The sequence below is a fragment of the Gymnogyps californianus genome, chromosome 1, assembly GCF_018139145.2.
Source record: "Gymnogyps californianus isolate 813 chromosome 1, ASM1813914v2, whole genome shotgun sequence".
NCBI classification, from domain to species: domain Eukaryota; kingdom Metazoa; phylum Chordata; class Aves; order Accipitriformes; family Cathartidae; genus Gymnogyps; species Gymnogyps californianus.
Genome location: NC_059471.1, coordinates 67603660 through 67623531, shown reverse-complemented (window position 1 = coordinate 67623531; position 19872 = coordinate 67603660). Strand labels below are relative to the sequence as shown.

The 19872-nt window shown below is 36.5% G+C and overlaps 1 protein-coding gene across 3 annotated transcripts in view; it reads right to left on the bottom strand.

Moving 5' to 3' along the window:
• Positions 1 to 670: 670 nt before the first annotated feature.
• SEPTIN10 (septin 10) overlaps positions 671 to 19872 on the bottom strand; it is a 31613-nt gene continuing 12411 nt past the window's right edge. The window contains exons 5-11 of one of the 3 annotated variants that reach the window (XM_050897198.1): positions 16450 to 16611; positions 14777 to 14873; positions 14034 to 14202; positions 8593 to 8658; positions 5666 to 5798; positions 2726 to 2916; positions 671 to 1533 (exon numbers count right to left, since the gene is read on the bottom strand). In XM_050897198.1, coding sequence (XP_050753155.1) covers positions 1518 to 1533; positions 2726 to 2916; positions 5666 to 5798; positions 8593 to 8658; positions 14034 to 14202; positions 14777 to 14873; positions 16450 to 16611 — 834 coding nt within the window. In that variant the 3' untranslated portion in view covers positions 671 to 1517. Of the gene's footprint in view, positions 1534 to 2721; positions 2917 to 5665; positions 5864 to 8592; positions 8659 to 14033; positions 14203 to 14776; positions 14874 to 16449; positions 16612 to 19872 lie in introns of those variants that run through there. The other 2 variants (XM_050897206.1, XM_050897215.1) reach the window with 2 other exon arrangements.

The following is a 19872-nucleotide window of genomic DNA, read 5'->3' as shown; positions in this document are numbered from 1 at the left end:
CAATCACAGGGCCTGGCCCTGGCCCATTTTCTTCTCTTGAAAGAAGCTCAGTTATATGCTGGCTGAGTGTGTGGGCTAAATGGGTGTCTCCTCTTAACCCTTCCCTCCCATGTTACAGCCTGCTGTGCCTGTGGAGCTGATTGAATTAGCAGTTTGACCCTTTTCTGGTCAATGAAGGGTTTATATATCTTAGCATCTATTCCTTCCCATTGCTACAGAATTGAAGGAAAACAATCTTATATGATATGCATCACTGTGTGAGTAAAATAGAAGGTGAGGTCGGTCACTGGAACAGGCTCCCCAGGGCAGTGGTCACGGCACCAAGCCTGTCAGAGTTCAAGGAGCGTCTCCGCAACACTCTTAGTCATATGGTTTAGTTTTAGGTAGTCCTGTGAGGAGCAGGAAGCTGGACTCGATGATCTTTATTGGGTCCCTTCCAACTTGAGATATTCTATGATAAGGACAGTGCTATATGACAAGTATATCACAAGTTATATTGCCTTTCTGGCACAGTACGCACAAATCGCTTATTTTTTTCCAATCAATAAATGACTTAAGACTTTTAAAACAGATGCAAAACATTTATATTTTTCAGATCAATGTGAAATCTTATTCCTTGTTTTTAATAACATGGGAGGGAGAGGAAGCAGAACAACAGAAACACTTACGTAAAACCAATGTATTTTATTTCTACCAAGTTAGTATTTCATTTTTAAAGAGTCGCACAAAACAGCTTCAGAGAACTGCACCTCTTATAGTTTCCCATTAGTTATCATGGCTACTGAAAATATAAAAAACATTTTAAACTTGTTTTAACCTGAAACAAGTAGTTAATAGTTTTTGTAAAGTTCAGCCTCTGCTGTAACTGAACACCACAGTCACAAGCATCAAAAAGTTATAGGTACTTTCCATATTAAGTTAGTAATGTCAGATAAAATATCATGCAACAGTACAGCACTGCAAAAATATCTCAATAGATTTTGATTAGAAAGATCGTATCTGAAATTTAGGACAGTGCTTGTACATAAAAGACTATAAACAAAATCTGTCAGCAAAATCAGTAAATGGTTGAATTATGTCAACAGTTGTATTAAATAATATTTAGTAGACTAAGATACCATACCATATGAAAACAAGTCTTTAGAAAGGTTATAGTGGATATATTCACTGAATACTTTTGTGCTACAGCATTCATATTATGAATGGAACTGTTTAGGGCAGGGACATTTTCTTTGGTACAATGCACTTAAAATGAAAGCAAGTTGGCCACATGTATGTAAGGCAAGTACGTATCAAGGCAGACGCGTAACAGAAAGTCCGTGATGGCAATGACAGTAGTCGCTGCACCATATGTGTACAGATCATACTTCAAAATTCTTCTTTTGCAGCATGCAGCAATGAGAGATATTTTCCAAATCCTTTAGTAAGAAACTGCAATTCCTATACCTCCAAAAGCACACTGTGAATCACTGCTTCCTCAAGAGAAATTATCAATATTGTTTCTTCTATCATCAGTATTATGTAAAGCTGGAACTGAAAAACAAAAGCAAGCATATAAACTGTAACATACTCTGAAGAAGCAAAGCTAAAACAGAGAAAACAAATCTAAAATTTTTCTGAAGTTGAGCGTTACTCATAATGTGCAGATAATGACTTCTGTTACCAAGAATTCCACTTTCATACGTAAATCCAGAAAAAGAAGTCTAGGAAAAGGAACTCAGTAACATTACTTGAAATGCAATAAATTTTGGCAAAAACACAAGCAGGCTGCTAGCATACACCCAAAAATGTCAAAACTGTCTTGACGATATTTGTGGAAATATATGCGCCCATCTAGCTTCTAAAGTTTTCATAATCTAGCAGTTATGAATAATTTCTGTACCAAAAAATCTGCTTTCAATCATAGTAAGATATTAATCAAGAAAATGTTATCTGCAGTGACATTGTAACCTATCAGGAAAGGAAATTAATAAGTTAATTGACTTCTGGTTTTGGAGGAGAAAAAAATTAATTCAATTTAATTTATTGTTTATATATGAACATTTAATTCAATGTTTATATATGAAGAAGTTGGGCATGTTGTTCTGGAGACTAGTTTTGAATACATTTCTGAAATTTCACAATTTATTCAAGCTTTTCTTTTGGGAGTGGAGAAAGAAAGAAGTGGGTGGGAGGGAAGAAAGTGAAATGCTTATCAGGTCATATTCTGCACTCGGTGTAATTTTACAGCTAATTTTATCAATCTCTCCTCTCAAAAATCCGTACTAGGAAGACACATCTAGTATTAAGGGACAGCAGCAGTCAGACTGGTTCATAAAACTAACATATCCTACATTCAAAACCTGAGTGCTGCAATCAAATACTATTTCTGGAATGCCCTGGGTGAATTTCTCTCCCTCTCTAACTTCTCCCTCTCCCTCTCGCTCTGTTCGTGAACATTCACAGTTTCTTCATCTCTGACATCAAAGCACAGGAGTTCAAGTCGAAAACCTTGGTTCCTTCATGGAAAAAGAAAAAAAAGAAAGAATGCTCATAGAACACACAGCAATTACTCTAAAAGTAAATCGAAGCATGAGGGTATTTTACACACTTCTGTCTTCTTATCACATAACAGAATAGGAGCATGTTTGTATCTTTTCTAAAAGATTACTGAAATTTGCATTATAAAAGTGGTACGTGAAGAATTTTTTTATTGCTGCCTCTGATGACTAGCATCAGCACTTACTTTTTGCGGTCTTTGTCTCTCTTCAAACTAACAACAGGGGTAGAGACAGATGCTTGCGATTGGAGTAATTCAGCATTAGCTTTCTTCTCAATAAACATAGCTATTTCATCTTCTAGAACTTTTTTCTTTTTCTCTAATTTCAGTTTCACTTCTTGATGCATTAGCATACGATGTTCAAATTTAGTCTGTACCTGTTTAAAGAAAGCACAAAAAAACCCTATTTCCAACTAGTAACACAAGGTGGTGATATCACAATACAAAAACCCTCTGCAATTAAACAGTAAAACCTATCTCAACTTGTGTTAAAAGTCATAAGAAATTGCAGCTCTTTCCCAAAACTGACAAGACTGAAAAACAGCAATCCAGAAAAATAATCTTTTATATCAGATTGTTCTCACAGAAGCTAGGCTACTACACACAAAGTACAGGTGGAAACCATGGAAGGCACTAAGTGAATATTAGATCTCCTACTAGATTTTATGATATCTTTATTATATCAAAAATAAGGAGACCTTTAGAGAGGAAAGAATTACCAACAGAAGGATTAAATGAGGATCTGTCAAGTAGAATCTACTTCCCTAAAACCAAGTGGGCAAGGAATCATACACACTTTAGTTAGACAGGTATGTCTTTTCATATATACATATTATTTTAATATGTACATTGATTACATTTACATGTTAATATGTACACACACAGTAAGTCTGGTTGGGGGAGTTACTTGTGGGCTGCAAGAAGTTAACTGCTTTTCTGCAGTAATTGTTCTTTGATTGTTCTTTTGACATATTAATGGATTTTACTCTCCAGATGCACAGTTTAAACCTACTGTGAAGTTGTGCATGATAACCAAAGGGTACTTCACTCCATTCCTCACCTCCCATCTCCCCACACACAAACTCTCCTAGAATCCTGCTTCTGTACCCATCTGTATTAATGTAACTCAATCTGAGTGCAGCTATACTGGTATAGAAATCAGAGAGATTTATTTCCATCTTTTGCAAAGAAGGAACTAAGAAATAACTAAGATTATAAATGTAATAGTATGTTCTACTGTTCTACACAGTAGAGCTGTCAGATTTTATAAGCGTGTGTGTGTCTATGTATGTATGTATGTACACTATTCATTTATTTATTTCATTGTAACAGTTAACCAGATGCATTGCAAAAAGAGGTATATCAATAAAAACATTCAGGGTAGAAACAGTAAGGTCCTAAGCAACTGTATGTCTCTGGAGTGGTAATGCTGCACGTTGCACCTACAGGTTTCCTCTAAATGAAGGATGTGAAAGCCATCTTAAGTACAACAGAAACTCCTGTTTTTCTTTAGTTTCCAGATACACATACACACTTCTCGGAGAACGAGCAGCAAGAGTATATGACAAATGTTCTTTAGGAGCGACTGCATGATCACTTTCCCACATCAGGAACTGGGAAAACTAATATCCATAATTCAATTGGAATATGCAGAGCTCACAAACCACCTGGTATAAATCATAGAAGGAAAACATCAAAGGGTACCACAGATACTGTGGAAGACGTAGCTGAACCTACTTTGAACATGGCCAAGTATTCTTCCAATTGGATACCCTCATAGTGAGAAGGACTGAACCTGATTTTTTTTCTCCACAAGTAGCATGGGGGACTTAACAGATTTAGAAAACAAAGTATTAAGCCTTCTTCTTATTTAAAACATGCATCTGAACACCTCGTAAAAACTGCTACATCTTTGCTGGGAGACTGAGGTGCAGAAAAGAACATTAATAAATATACACAGGTTTCCAATTTCAATTAAACCAGTGTTTGAATATAAATACGCATGACCACGATAGAGTCTGACAGAAAGTAGATGGAAAGATCCTGTTTTGCCAGTTCAGCTTGACAGGACTAAACCTTCAAAGGCATATTCAATAAATGTTCCACATCTCCAAATATTCTTAAGGCAGCTGGGAATAGACGAGATTTTAAAAACAAAACAAAACAAAAACAACAAACCTCCCCCCTCTCTGTCAAACCTCTCAACATGAGGGTTGAGCTTATATTTAATAACTGAACCTGGAGGTCATACAAACATACATGCCCCACTCTCTTGGGCTGAAAAACAACCCATGGGATTTTTTCCCCGAAATCTTGGTTTTTACAGAGCAACCCATGCATGAAAGGCACCTACTGTGCATGGCATATCGATGTTTCTCAGCATACTGCTAGAGAAGACGAAGAAACACGCAACCATTATATTCATCACTCTCTTACTTCACCATATCACCTCCTACTCTATTGACTTGTCCCAGCTATCCACCAAAGCCTTCAGACCATAAGCTCCCTCCTTCCAAAAAAAGACTGCCATTTATAGAATCATAGAATCATTTAGGTTGGAAAAGACCGTTAAGATCATTGAGTGCAACCGTTAACCTAACACTACCAAGTTCACCACTAAACCATGTCCCTAAGCACCACCTCTACACCTCTTTTAAATACCTCCAGGGATGGTGACTCCACCACTTCCCTGGGCAGCCTGGTCCAGTGTTTGACAACCCTTTCGGTGAAGAAGTTTTTCCTAATATCCAATCTAAACCTCCCTTGGCACAACTTGAGGCCATTTCCTCTCATCCTATCACTTGATACTTGGGAGAAGAGACCAACACCCACCTTGCTACAACCTCCTTTCAGGCAGTTGTAGAGAGTGATAAGGTCTCCCCTGAGCCTCCTTTTCTGCAGACTAGACAACCTCAGTTCCCTCAGCTGCTCCTTGTAAGACTTGTTCTCTTGTTTGCTTGTATCTAGTCAATCTGCTAATCCAATCAATCTGTGTAATCAATCTGCTTTTGATTTTAAGTCCTCAGAGTATTAGGAAATTATAAATATCAACTAGTTGTGATTTCACTAAGAACTTCACTGTTCCAAATCTCAGCAAACAAACTCAAGACAGACAGGCATGCTTACCTGTTGCTCTGCTTCTTTCAATATTGCTTCTTTCTCCTTCACTCTCTGCACAAACTGTTGTCTCATCTCCTCCTCTTTTCTTTGCAGTTCAAGGTAGAACTCGTGCCTCTTTGCCTCATAGGCTTCCTGTAGACTGAAGTCCAAAAATGTAAGCAAGTCTCCAGCACGCTGCTTTATTCAATGTGGAAAACCAACAATCTGGAACATTATTTAAACAATTAATATTCATCTGAAATATTAATCTCTACAGCTCCCCACATAAAAATTCATAAACAAACCTCAACAGAAGCAAGCATCTTACCTTTCTAAATTTTTATTTAAGTAAACAACCCTGAGTAAAATTATTTATGCTAACAGCTCCTGGGCAATTTACATTTCAAAGTAAATACAGCACTTTAGGAATCTCATGTTCTAAAAGACTTAAGTTATAACTTTCTGCCTCCAACATGCATAACCTTTTTCTTTAAGTTACTTATTAATAAGACACCGAAATTGCCAGAAAAATCCCCCAAAACATCTGCACTGTGAAACCTCAGTCTTAAAATAGGACATTACAAAAACAGTGCATCTGGAGTTTTAACACAACTAACAAACTGGTTAATCCTATATGAAAAGGAAGGAAAGTAACATGACCTTCAAAATATACAGCACTCTCTTTATGTAATGTCAAAATTTAAATATGGCAGAGGTACATTAATATAGAATAAATACAATTTCCTAAGTAGTTCAGCATCCAAAAGATAGGGTTACTTTCCAACATGCATCAGCCAAAACCTGAAGACTGCTTTTTTTTCCTGAATCCTCTCTCCTAGAAGCTAATATACTGCATACATACCACACTTATATTTGAAATTATATAGGAGGTGTAAATTAGTTCAGATCATTGAGCAAATATCTGGCAACAGAACAAAACAGCAAGTAATTAAAACATTTCTTTACTTTTACTTCTATGCCTCCCTGCCCTTTTTTTTAAAAAAAAAAAGTTACTCTACTAGACATTTCAGTACACAAGACAATTTTTTTTCTCCAAACAACAGGTACTTGAAATTGAGAAACTTCTTTCATAACAACACATACCACAGCAAATTAAAAGATGCTGGTAATTTATTCATATACTACTAGAAGTTTGACATTTTCAGGGTCTATACTACCACTGCTATCACCACAGTGCTGGCAGGAAAAGTTCTGCTTTTCAGGGAAAAAGGAACGGATCTTGTACACAGATGTATCTCATACACCAAAGAGCACACTATCTTTGAAAAGCATACCTGCTTAATGACACAAGTTCTTCCAACAAAACATTTACCACAAACTTCTCTAAGTCACAAGATTCCAGAGAGGCAGAACTGGTGGATCAGAGCTGTGCTAATGGTTATTACAAAAACAAAAGGATCTGTCCAGTAGCTTGTAGGACATAGGGCTTATGAACGGATCAAAACATGGATAATGTTCTAGTTCTTTATTCTGGGGCTATTCTCTTACATCATTCATCTCTTCTAACACTTCCCAAGTGCTGACTAGTCAGCCCTTCTCAGTTATCATGAGTTATTGTCCTTTGCCAGGTATCTCATGCCTTCCACTCTGATGTAAAATAAATATATATGTATATCAAATATTTAAATTTGCTTTGTATTTTTAATACACATACACACTTTTGTACCAGTTTTTAAGTATCATCTTTTACTGCTTCTATTAAAACAGTTTATAAATGTTTTATATATGTTTATGTTTTAAATGTTATATAAGTTTTATAAAACTTAATTATTTAGAGCAACAGTAAGCTTAAACAACTCTCTTCTATATTTAAATTTATGATCACTGGGCAGTTTCTCAATCCTAAAGTTTCTTATTTGTATTCAAAATATAATCTAAAGAGAGAGAAGAATCATCTTGCACAGGCAGACTTAATGTTTGTAAGATCTCAAGGTCAGAGCACTTTTTTTTATTCTGTCTTATTTGAGCAATACATTGCAACAAAACAAATTCAGAACAACCACCTTTTCGGATTTGTGGTTTTTTTATCAGCTGTGAAGTAACTTAGGTCATCCTGAAATTGTATCTACCACGTGAAATGAGGGCAAGGTTTTCACACAGGTATATTAATTCACACTATCTATAAGTTTAGACAGCATATGTAATAACAATAAAGCTACAGCACAGGTTTTTCAAGTGCTAGCAATCTCACTATACACACTTTTAGGCCCTGCGTCAGTTCTGCTATCTAACATGCTGCCTTTGGGTGCAATAAAGCCGCTAGGGCAAGTGCCAGACTAAGCTAACATGCTGCAATCGCACCTTCATTTCATTATGTGGACATCTTTAGACTCAACCTAAGCTAGTTGATCAGGTAAAAGCAATTTTGTCTTGAAATTAGTAAAAGATTAACTTTGAAGACACTGGATTTACTAAGTAATCAAATTACATGTATAAGGAAGAGGAGAAATAAAAGTGTATTTTTTAAATCCCCCCTCCCCCTGGACTGAACTGTTCTGAAATCACAAAGACAAAATTAAAACAAACTTTCCTCTTCTGTGTTTGGCATATCAGCAACATAATGATTCAAACAGTCTTTGGTTTTAGGAGGTTTGGGGAGGAAGGGAAAATAGTTCACCAGATCTTAAGCCAATCCTTCCAACATTACTGCATCCATTGTTCATAGCAAAACACTTTTCAGTTTACCTGAAGACTGGTTTCACTGCTTCTCATGTAGCACATTATGAGAACCAAATTCACAGGTTCTCTCATTCTTCTGGGTTGGACCTCTAGAATTTTATACCCTGTACAAAACCACTTGCAAAATTAAGATGTTAAAGATAATTATTTAAATAATGTATTCTTATTGAGGTTTTGGAGGAAGGGAAGGGATTGTGAAGAAACTCTACACCTTAGTAATCCATTACATACCTCATAACAGCACTATCACCTACCTTTCTACAGAAGCATAGCTGTGACATACAGTTTTTCTATCTGCGTAAGACTTAGAACATGGAAGCCTAAATATAAAGATGCAAATCAAACATGTTATGTTCATAAATAAAGACTCTGACTGAAGTGAATTCAGTTCTCAGTGGAACACGTTTGTGCGCTTTGAACAACACATATTTACACAATATTTTACAGTTTGTTCATTTAAATTTAAAAAAGCTTTCAAATTTGAAAACTACACCTGTAACTTTTTGCATAACATTCGACAATCAATTAAGGTATATCAGACAAACTAAAAAATTTAGAAGTTAACTAGTGGCAGGTATTTTTAGCATGGTCCCTTGACTCAGTGAACTACCTAAGTTGATATTAAGCAACACTAAGGATGTGGTAGATCTAAATAATTACCATTTTCCCAGCGGAGGCATGAAAAACAGGTATTTTGGATGCAGTTCAGTCTTACCATAACGAGGTTAAAATATTTAGCTCAAATGCAAAGGTCTGCATTTGGTCAGATGAACTCCATTCCCAAGTGACTTCTTAAGGAAGAAGTCTAATAGCCTTTCAGATATTAGGTTTCCTTTCTTAGAAAAGACAACTAGATTCATATCAACCTTCCTCTACATGTAAACTTATTCACATTACTGAATCCTTCCCGTTTTTCTGTCATTATCCTCAAAACAGACTGAAAAGTAAACATGTTTTTGTTCAAGAACTGCAAAGTCCGAATATCCCAGTTTCAGGGAGGAATAAAGCATGGAATATATGATTGCTCACATATTGAGAAATTGAGATGTTTATGTTACAATTATGTTTAACTGCAATTATGATGAACAAATTGTAATTATGAGCACAGAAAAACAACTAAACAAGAGAATGATTAACATCAGAGAATCCAAATATGCAAGCATACAGCCTGAATATCAATCTTCAGCTTTTTTCAACAGACCCTTGCCTATTAGTTTTCTTCTTTCAAAACAGGAATGTCCCCTTAAGCAGCAACATAGCTTAGATTGGAAAATGGACTTCCAAACTGTCCAACTTCAAAACAGTAGTAATCCTCTCCTCCTTTGCAAACATCTAAATTTACTAGGTGTGTATATATTTAGAAGTTTGTTTGGCTGGAAGCACTCTTCATGTCTAGATTTCTGTTTTCAACTATCCCCAATTTTTCCATTCAGGACATCTCAGCAATTATCTCTTGCTGAGATTGACCTGAAACTAGGAATTCATGTTCCTACTGGACATAACTGGACCATCACAAAAGGCAGGACTAGACCATCCACACAAAAAAAAGGTCTACCTTTACTTTTCAAAAACAAAGAAATGCAAATCCCAATTTTAAGTATTAAAAAATGATAATAAAAGCACTTCCTAGATTTTACATCCAACAGATACTGCATAAAATGCATAAACCAACCCCCCAAATACTCTGCCATCCATGGACTTCATTACACAACCTTTGCTGTAACAGGCTTTCCAAGCCCATTCCTGATTGGCTGCTTTTCATGGCTTGGAAACCAAATTATACCTATATGACTAAGTCTAGCCTTAGATGGTATTCCATTTATTCTCTGAAGCACCATATGGTGGATTCTTCGTTTTTCAAGTGGTTTACTACATGTTTTATTCTAATCTGATATGGTACATACATGACTGTAATTCTCATGACCTTTTGGAATGATACCCCACTATAAGACTGAACTCTTCTTTTCATAAAAAAGTTTTGTATATTGTTTTTGCAAGGTATATGAATGAGATTAAGTACGTTCCCAACTACCCATTAATTTAAGTTATGCTAATTATTGTTATCCAATTTAAATAAATAATGGTTTGATAAAGTGCCAGTATAAACCAGGTGTCCTGAAAGCAGCAGAATTAATAGCCCAAATTCCTATGGATGATTTTATGTTCTATTCTCTCAATGATTGTAATACCCAATACACTACAATTAGTGTCTCTCCATACTTCCTAAATACTCTTTACTTATTGTGAGTACTCGCGTGGATCTTTCACGTGCAGTAGCCTTAACTGCTTCCACATCACTCATGACCTTCTCATCCTACTGCAGTGCTGCCAAGCTCCCCAGAGTTTCAAAAGACAGTACGTCATTCAGAGGTAATGATTTACTAACAACAAATGCACATTGGCTGGCCAACAACTGGTAGGAGCAGAGGTCTTCTGTTTTTCCTGCAGTGAGAACACTAACCATGTAATCCCCTGTAAGCATCCAACCCTTTACTGAAGTTTGAAAATGGAGAGTTGTTTCATAAGTTCCTAGGGAGAGACTAACAGACTGATCATGTAAACTTCATTTTCCCTGGAAATCTGGTTGAAAAAGTTAATTCTTAGAATGCAATTGCAAATAAACAAATTAAAAACTTATTATGACACAAATTCACAAAAAATACAGGATTAGGGAATAGGTATTTTTAAAAGTATACACAGGACAGTCACTTCAGACTACTACTGTCTTTATTTTCCCTCCTCACACCTAGTAAGAAAGATGCAAATATATTTTTCCGCTGTGTGCTGAAACCACCTCTTTCCATGTCTCCCAGAAAAAAATAAAGCTTGCCGACATGTTTTTTCACATGTAAGAGTGAAAGCCTTTACAGATGTCTGCCCACAACCTATCTCACAAGGTAGCTGAAAATCCAAGAATTACTGGTTTTGCTTTGCAGTGGCGTACAATTTTGGATGAATAAACTACTGTTGTACTTTTAAATCCAAAAGAGTGGTACAGGAACTTCACAGGCAGCTTTTTCACGACATGCCAAAAGGCAGGGCATGTTAGCTACTCAAGTGTCAATGTTCAAATGCTACAAACCCCAGTGCAGTAAAATCAGCCAATTATTCAAGTCTAGCAGAAATTTTCTAAATTTACATAAAATAACCCAATTTAGATTACCAAATTTAGCATGCGGACAGCTACCTCACAGGCACAAAATATGACAATTCAACATGCATTTTGATCATTATTTACACAAGTAGCATGAAAATTTAATCATCAGTCATATACTGCTATGCAATATTAACTATATTTTAAAACTACAGCTCTTAGAATCCATGTGCATATATTGTAAACATCTTTAAGGACAAAGAGGATGACAATTCAATAACACATTTTTGCCTAGAAGAACAGGATAGTCCCTATTCTGAAAGATATTTAAATTTACAAGTCAGCAAAATGGGAAGCACTGAACTTCCTCTACGGAAAGAGTCGTTTTCTATCACACTGCTGAGGATGACACTTTTTATCATTTCCTCAGTAGCTTCATAAAACACCATATCAGTAAAGCTACATTAGTCTGCTAATTACACTACATACAGACCCTCTAAATTCTCTTCCCTTTTTATGGTATCAGAAAACATCACTCCCAAAAGACCAAATGCCTTCTCTTTCAGACCTCAGTGTCATTCACTATGCCACATAACTGAGGGACAACCACACATCCTAGATCCAGTCCCACTTTTCTCTTCCTGTCACAGTAAATCTGGGAAAAAGTTAATTTTTCTAGATTCTTATGGAATACCTATTCTCATCCTTCCAAAACAATGACATTTTCAATAGATGCGATTTACCAAAACTAATTATGAAGTGTATTGTCTTGTCACGAAGCTTTCAATAAACTGACATTTAGTAAGCCATACATAAAAACTACACACCAGAGGGAACTTCGCTTTTCTGTATCTCCATGAAGCAATCCATTTCTAAACCAACTTCTGAAGTGTAAAATACTGTGATATTCTGATACAAATCCGCCACTTTATACCGTTAGTAAAATGCAAACTGTTTAGAGGTTTTACAAAGACAATTCTTGTGTTTGTGGAAGAAAACAGTTCTGTGGATGATCATTTTTATAATTTAACTCTTATCTTGAGATGGCTGTACATTGTGAAATTCAAGTTCAGAAAAGCCAAAGGTACTGCAGCCAATATTGCCATGAACAATCTCTAAAAAAAGCTTTCCCTAAACAAAGATAACAAGACATCAGCTGTTAGTGTATGTTCTTAAACTTAAACCTAAACCCAATGAAAAGTCTATGGTCAGTTTCAGTTGGTTTTAAACCTCATTCACTTTTGGTTCTCTGTTTATGAAAAGGATTTATTCCTTTCTTGTTAAGTCAAGAGAAATGTCAAGAGACCACTGTTGTGATTTATGGTCAGCTCAAGATCACCTAAATGAACTAATGTTTAAATGTGCCTTGACATTAAGACTTCAGAAAGAAGTGCCCACATCCAGCATCTTCCTTGGCCATGTTAATCTCATTTAATCATTATTGTTTGAACAATATACAAATTAGACCTAGTCAAAGTGAAAGAAATGCTGCTCCACCAACACTCTACGAGTTACAGTAACTGCAACTGCCTTAGAACTTCTGTGCAAAGTACAGGTGAAAGCAAAGAATTCAAGCCACTAAAAACAACTATTTGGAGGGAAGCCATTTAAAAGTCATTTATTTTTACCAGAACAGAATGGGTAAAGACAGTCTGATCACTAAGTAAAACAAGAAGTAAACAAACCAGTTGGTTCAAAGCACTAGAAACTGTTTTTAATGCAAAGTCGTATTTTGTTTTCATGTCTGGTTTAAGTTGGTATTTCCCACCATGACTATGCAATAACAGCACTTTGCTAAACCGTGAAGGCTTGAACAACTCCTGAAGCATCAGTTCTTCCCCATCAGGATTCTAACCACTTACAAAATACAGTCCCATGCATAAAACAACCAAAGGAAGTTGGAAGAGGGAGGGGGAGATGACAGAATTGGAAATAAAAGATTAAACAAACTGGATATAGAAATTGTAAATACCTCCTGCAGAAAGCAGCTTTACCACATGAAACAACCAAGTGTCTCTAACCCTCTGCTTAACTTTCCTTTGGAATCCTCTATTAACTTCCTACAGTCTAGCAAGAGATTTCTTGACCTGAAAAGGCTAGACATTTGTTATTATGGCAGATAATGTAGGAAGCCAACAATGTAACCAATGATGTTGTAAAAGTTTTTCCCTCAGTTCCTTCTGAACTTTGAGTCCAATCAAACCATTGTTCAGAATCAGACATTATTAAGAGAGGAAGTAAAACAGCATGCTAATATATAATGAAAATAATTTAAAAGCCATAAAGTGTATGTACCTGAAGAAAATTGACGTTCTCCATGACAAAAATTAAAATCACCAGGTTTATTCCAAGAGAAAGATTTCAGAAATATAACTAGCTTTTACGCCTTTAAAAGCAATGCTCATATAATCCCATATACTTCTCCATGAAGATAACTGAATGAACAGCTACATACTTACTCTGATTAAAAAAAAAAAAAAAAAAATCTTTCCCTCTTAGAAAACCTATTGTATGTATGAACTCTGCTCTGTATTGGGTTGATACAGTCAAATGTGAAGTGAATGGATGCTGAAAGCAAGTGCTGCACATGAAGTCCTTTACCTGACTGGTTTGTTCTCAGGGCCAATGTCTCTGAATCCCATCTCTTCCAGTCTGCAGCGTCTGTACAACTCATAATGTCGTGCATGCGTCTGCTCTCTTAAGTCTTCCATATTTGTGCAAATAAGCATCTCGCGAAGCTTTACAAAGTCACAGTGGTTCTCATTTTCCACTAATCAGTTAAAAGAGGAAGATTTTATTATTATGCACAAGTAACAAAATTGTCAAAATATACTTTAAACAGCATTGAGATTCATTTATTTTGTTTACTAATTATACTTCCAGGAAAAGGTATCTCATTGTTTATTATACCTCTTATACTTCCTTGTAATTTCTAATATACACATTGAAGCACTAAGTCAAGTACTGGTGAACATGTTCCAACACATCCAGATTTCCTGCTCGAGTTGAACAATGATAGATTTCTCTCTTCTTTTCCTCTCTTCTTTACTGACATTCATAAAACTTTGAAATTTGGTAGTGCTAGAGGCACTGCCACCACACTAACCTACCCAAATATTACATACACCATCTCATAGCTTGATTCCAGGGATGCACCAGTGCTGATGAAACTACCAGTTAGTGCACACCTCAAGTATTAATTGCTAAACTCCTTAAACTCTTGATCCCAAATACAATCAATATGGCATCAGTGGATAACACCAGCCCCTTTTAGTATTGGTGAATTTTATACTTCAACAACAACAACAACAATCTTGTAAAAATACCTTTGAGAATTCATTTACCTTGTACAATGCCCCAAGGGTACTGACGAGCTCTCACCATTTTGTTTCCAAGTTTCACCTCCTCAGTACTTCCTACTACGGCAAATGGCAAATGCCCCTGTAAGAGTCACACCAATACAGTCTTATCTCTCAGCATTCTGGTGTCAGAACTGAAAAGCAAACACTTCAGAAATAAATCAGGGGGAAAAAACACCATTTCAGGAAAAGCCAACAGGCAGTTTCAAACCAAAAACCACTTCGAAGAGATCGGTAGCTAGTCAAACTACTGATACAAAAGCCAAGCTACAATAACAAAACCAGGAGGAGTGGTTGATAGACCAGATGGGTGTGCTGCCAATTCAGAGGAACCTCGACAGGCTGGAGAAATGGGCCAACAGGAATCTCATGAAGTTCAAACAAGAGCAATGCCAAGTCCTGCACGTCAGGAGGAATAACCCCATGCTCCAGCACATGCTGGGGGCCAACTGTCTGGAAAGGCACTTTGCAGAAAAAGCCATGGTTTTCCTGGTGGACAACAGGTTGGACCTGATTCAGCAGGTTTGCCCCAGTGGCAAAGGCGGCCGACTACATCCTGAGCTGCATTAGGAAGAGTATCAGCAGTAAATAGAAAGCCGCTCTAGAACACATCCCTCTGATTTGCCTTCAGTCAGAGTTCATATCCCCAGTAACAGTCATGAGATGATCACGGGTTTGAACTCGAGGTATGGTTACTGCTGTGGGCTCGGCCAAATGGCCAGAAATACAGGCTGGGTACTGTCTGTCTGTGTGCTGACCCACAAGAACTGACCAAATTAAAAAAAAATATCATTAACTGGAAAATAAATCACTAGCAGAGCATGAAACGGGTAAGTACCAGACCACCACCTTTCCCCACAGCAGAAGGACCTGTTACTGAATGACAGCCTGAACATCCTCACTCCCTGGCACAAGTGACAGAGGTTGGGACTGCAGAGCCATACACTCCAGCACACCGGCTCCTCCTCCCTACTTTGAAACCCCAGTACATGCAAACATACGTTCATGTGCATCTACAAACATATGCACAGGAACAGCAAATACAGAGAGAGTGCTCAAAGCAAAGACGTCTAGCTTCACAAGCTTAGTTGAAGCTGGCAGATATGCCTGGGAGGATCTGAAAGGACAATAGTAAAAAAGCCAGAATTATATCTGACTTTTTAATCCCCAGAGAAAATTTGTCCTAATTTCAAATGAAAGTACCAAATAAAAGGAAAAAGCAGATGGAAAACTTGCTATCATTAAGACCAGAGAAAATTGGAGAAACGAGGCACTTGAATATCTTCCCTAACAGATGTAAGGTAGTATTTGCTGAGGAAAAGAGCAAAGCCAATCTGTCCATCTACATTAGTAATTATATACTAATTATGCAGAAATTAGAAAAAGTATTTATGAGTCAGAACCTCTTTGCTGTTGCTGAGCCAGAAAAGAAAAAGCCTCCTAAAACAAGGGGTATCAACAGCAGAGGGACAGGAAGATTTGCAAGTAGGAAAAAAAAAAACCAAAACATATGAGGTTTTTAAGGAGAAAGAAAAATAAACTAACTTGTTACATACAAACCTATAAGCCTCAAGATAAAGGTGAAAGAATAGGCATGAATCAGCATTAGAGAGTGATGCTTTAGTACTGAAATATCAATGTTTTTGTCATTTACTTACATTCATGATGGTATTAATTTTAGAAACGGTTTCATCATCAGTTGGAAACTGGTATATCTGGACGCCATTACTAACTAATTCACTCATTATTTTGTTCTTGAACTTCTGTAGTTCGGTTTTAGAAATGCTGTCTGCTTTGCCTATAATTGGTATAATGTTCACCTATTAATGATACAAATTATATGAAATGTGTAAGACTTCAATTTTGAGGTGACATCTTTTACAAATTAAATTGTTTGGTGATAAGCTCTTTAAAACTTCCCCTGCAATCTAAACTTTTCCATCATTGATATCAAAGCCTCACAAACCATGAAAAATACATTCACTGGCATCATTTAACAAAATAACAACAGATTATTTAATATATTTCCTCAAAATTAATTGATTCTGAGAAAAGAACAAGGAAGGAGGTCTCATACAGTGAAGTACTCAAAAGAACAGCAATGCCTACCTATTAACTAAATGACATTAAGTATTTATATCTCTGCTTAAAAAATAGATTGTTTTAGTTTATAGCACCGGGGGACATGGTTCAGGTGTTAAATGAAAGTTGACAGTTTAAATACACAAAGAAAAGGAAGCTGGCTACCAAACCCTGCCTACCCCTGAGCCTCTTCCTTGGGTTCCTTTCAGCTACAATTTCTCGTTCAACTCACCACTGCAGCAATCAGTTTCTCAAGTATCTGCTGCGAGCAGAGGAATGACTAAGACTGAAGATCTAGCTTACAAGTCTTTACACTAATTGTTCAGAACTCAAAATTCAGTTATACCAAGGTAAATTGCCCTATTTCCTAAAATAGTTATGACAGTAACTTAGTATTTTTAAGAAAAACTTGGCATCTACTACTTTCCTATCACCACTCCCAAAATATGCATTTTTCAGAACTAGGTACAAAGAATTAATGTCAATGTCCAAATATTTTGGCAGAACAATACAAACAATTCTTCCAGATTTCAGAAGACTTGAGAGTTTTAGAAAGTTCCTTGACCATAGATGCAAAAAGGAAGGGGGGTGGGGGGGGTGGGGGGTGGAGAAAAAACCCCACACACATTCTTTTTATTCTTCTGAATGTTCTGTCTGAATGGAAATGCCTAAGCATGGAATCTCAAGAATGGATTCAAAATGGATGTTTTTGAAATAAGTCTTCTCTCTGTCTTAAGCAAAATGTCCAAATGAAAAAAGCATACCAACTCCAAAGTATGACTTCTAAGATTGCCTGATGATAGTCGTTAATTGCGTAGCATACGCAACCTAAGCAGGTATGGGGTAAAATATCTAAAACCAAATAAAATGCTAGAATTTTTTTTTTTTTATAACTGATTTATTTAGGATTGTATAAACAACCTATTACAGCTAGGAGTAGATTCGCAGCTTCAATCAAATTAGCTGAGGGACATCAATTTAGGTTTTCTATTGTATAGCTTTAAAAACGGATGGAACACAGAGTCCTCAGAATTAAATTAATCTTTACTCTGTCTTTTCAACATGAAAGTTTTTCAAGCACTCATTAATTAGGAGAGAATTTCTCAGATAATGAATAGCAGAGAAAGGCTACTGAGGAGACCAGCAACAAAAGAAAAGCAAAATCGCCGGAAACTGTGATTACAGTTATCAACATTGATGTTAAATCACGACCATTGTATTAAAATTTAAAAGCAATACTGCTCTGGCTTTAGCTAAGCAATAAAAAAAAAAAAAGTTATCTTTGCTTAATCTGTTAAACAAAATTAATATCTGCTTTCAGCATCTAAGGTTTACTTGAAAACTAGTATCCCAGTACTTTCATCCAAGAATAACATTAATCGAAAGCACACATTTGTACTAACAAGAGACTTAAATTGTATTGATTTGGACCACATATAGATGTGCCCCAAGTCCCACTGCTCCCTCCTATGCCTACCACTCACTCGGAAACCAAGTGACTCCCTTCCAGCCTCTTCCCTAGCTACAACTCTCAACAACTACAAAACTGAATTTTGCTACAAAGCTATAGGCCATTAATACAGAATCACTTTAACCCCACACAAAAAGTCTACACTTGCAATAAAACCAACAGTCCTGCCCTTCCTCTTGCCTGCAGCTGCCCATTGCCAGGTAGAACTAAAATCTGTGCAGCTGTCCAAAAAGACAGATTACTTTTCAGCTTGATCAGTTCCCTAACCAAGCAAAAATCTTTAGCTTTCAGTTTAAATCAGTTCCCTCATCCAGGGAACTGGCTGCCCAAAACGCTTAAGCATGCACAATATGAAGAAGCAGCTGAGACTGCCTCATTCAATAGCAATGCAGACTGACCATAGAAAGTCACCAGGATAAACTTTATGTATGCACATTACTTCCCAATTTGCTAGCACCAAATTCAGCCCTCTGATCAAGCCTGAAATGCAAAGTGTCGCTCCCCCCCCCCCATTAGAAAACATGCTATTACTCTAAATTAAAATTTTCATGTAACACCTCACATTAATGTCAAAACATCTGTTGCCCCTTTACACTATAGGGAAGGAAAAAAATACGTATACTTGAAATTATTATAGGTTGATATCTTGCAGGCTGATTTAAGTGTATCTCTATGAATCAATAAAAAATTTCCAAAGATTCTTTTTGAAGGAAAAAAAAAACAAACTCAAACCCCACAACGTATACTCACGTCATTTCCTGACTTAACCGTAATCTGTATATAATTCTGCAAGAATGACTTAAAAATGCAGATCTATTAGTTGAATAATCACTAGTTCCCAGCAAGAAAGCATACAGAAGAAGACTCCCTTAATCTGTGAATGAAACCTGGCTGGTCTGTAGTGATTCAGTCCTCGGCAAAACTACAGGACTTTCCAATGTCTAAAAGCTAGAGGCCAAATTCTTAGCTAGTCATCCAATTTATAAGCAATACAGAAAAATTAATTGCCCACAGATACATCTGGGTTTTTTCTCCCAGGATTACAGAGTATAGGATGACCCTATCCTATTTCAAGAATCCTCTTTACCTCTGAGCTGTGTAATCTGGTCTTGTTTTGTACCAAGCAGACCGTAACAAAAGCGTAACATTGTACACTGTGGTGGATTTAGGAAGAAACTGAAGACCACTTTTGACATAGATTTACACATTCGATGTATGCATGTTGATGTACTACCTTCTTTTTACGGAATCCTATACTCAGTGAATGCGCGCAGGGACTTCCACATCCTGAGAAATCCCGAGTTCTGAATTGCCACTAGGAGAATGCAGTACTAAAAGCATCACAAACATGTTCCACAATAAGATGGACACCAAACTACAGTTAAAGTATATACTTTTTTTTTTGTCTATACGTATATTTCTGTAGTAAGATCAGAAAGTAGAATCCATTGCAAAGGGATAAAACAACAAATTTACATGCCGTTCATGTTCTCTCTGAACCAAAGCAGAACCAAAAATATTTAGGGTA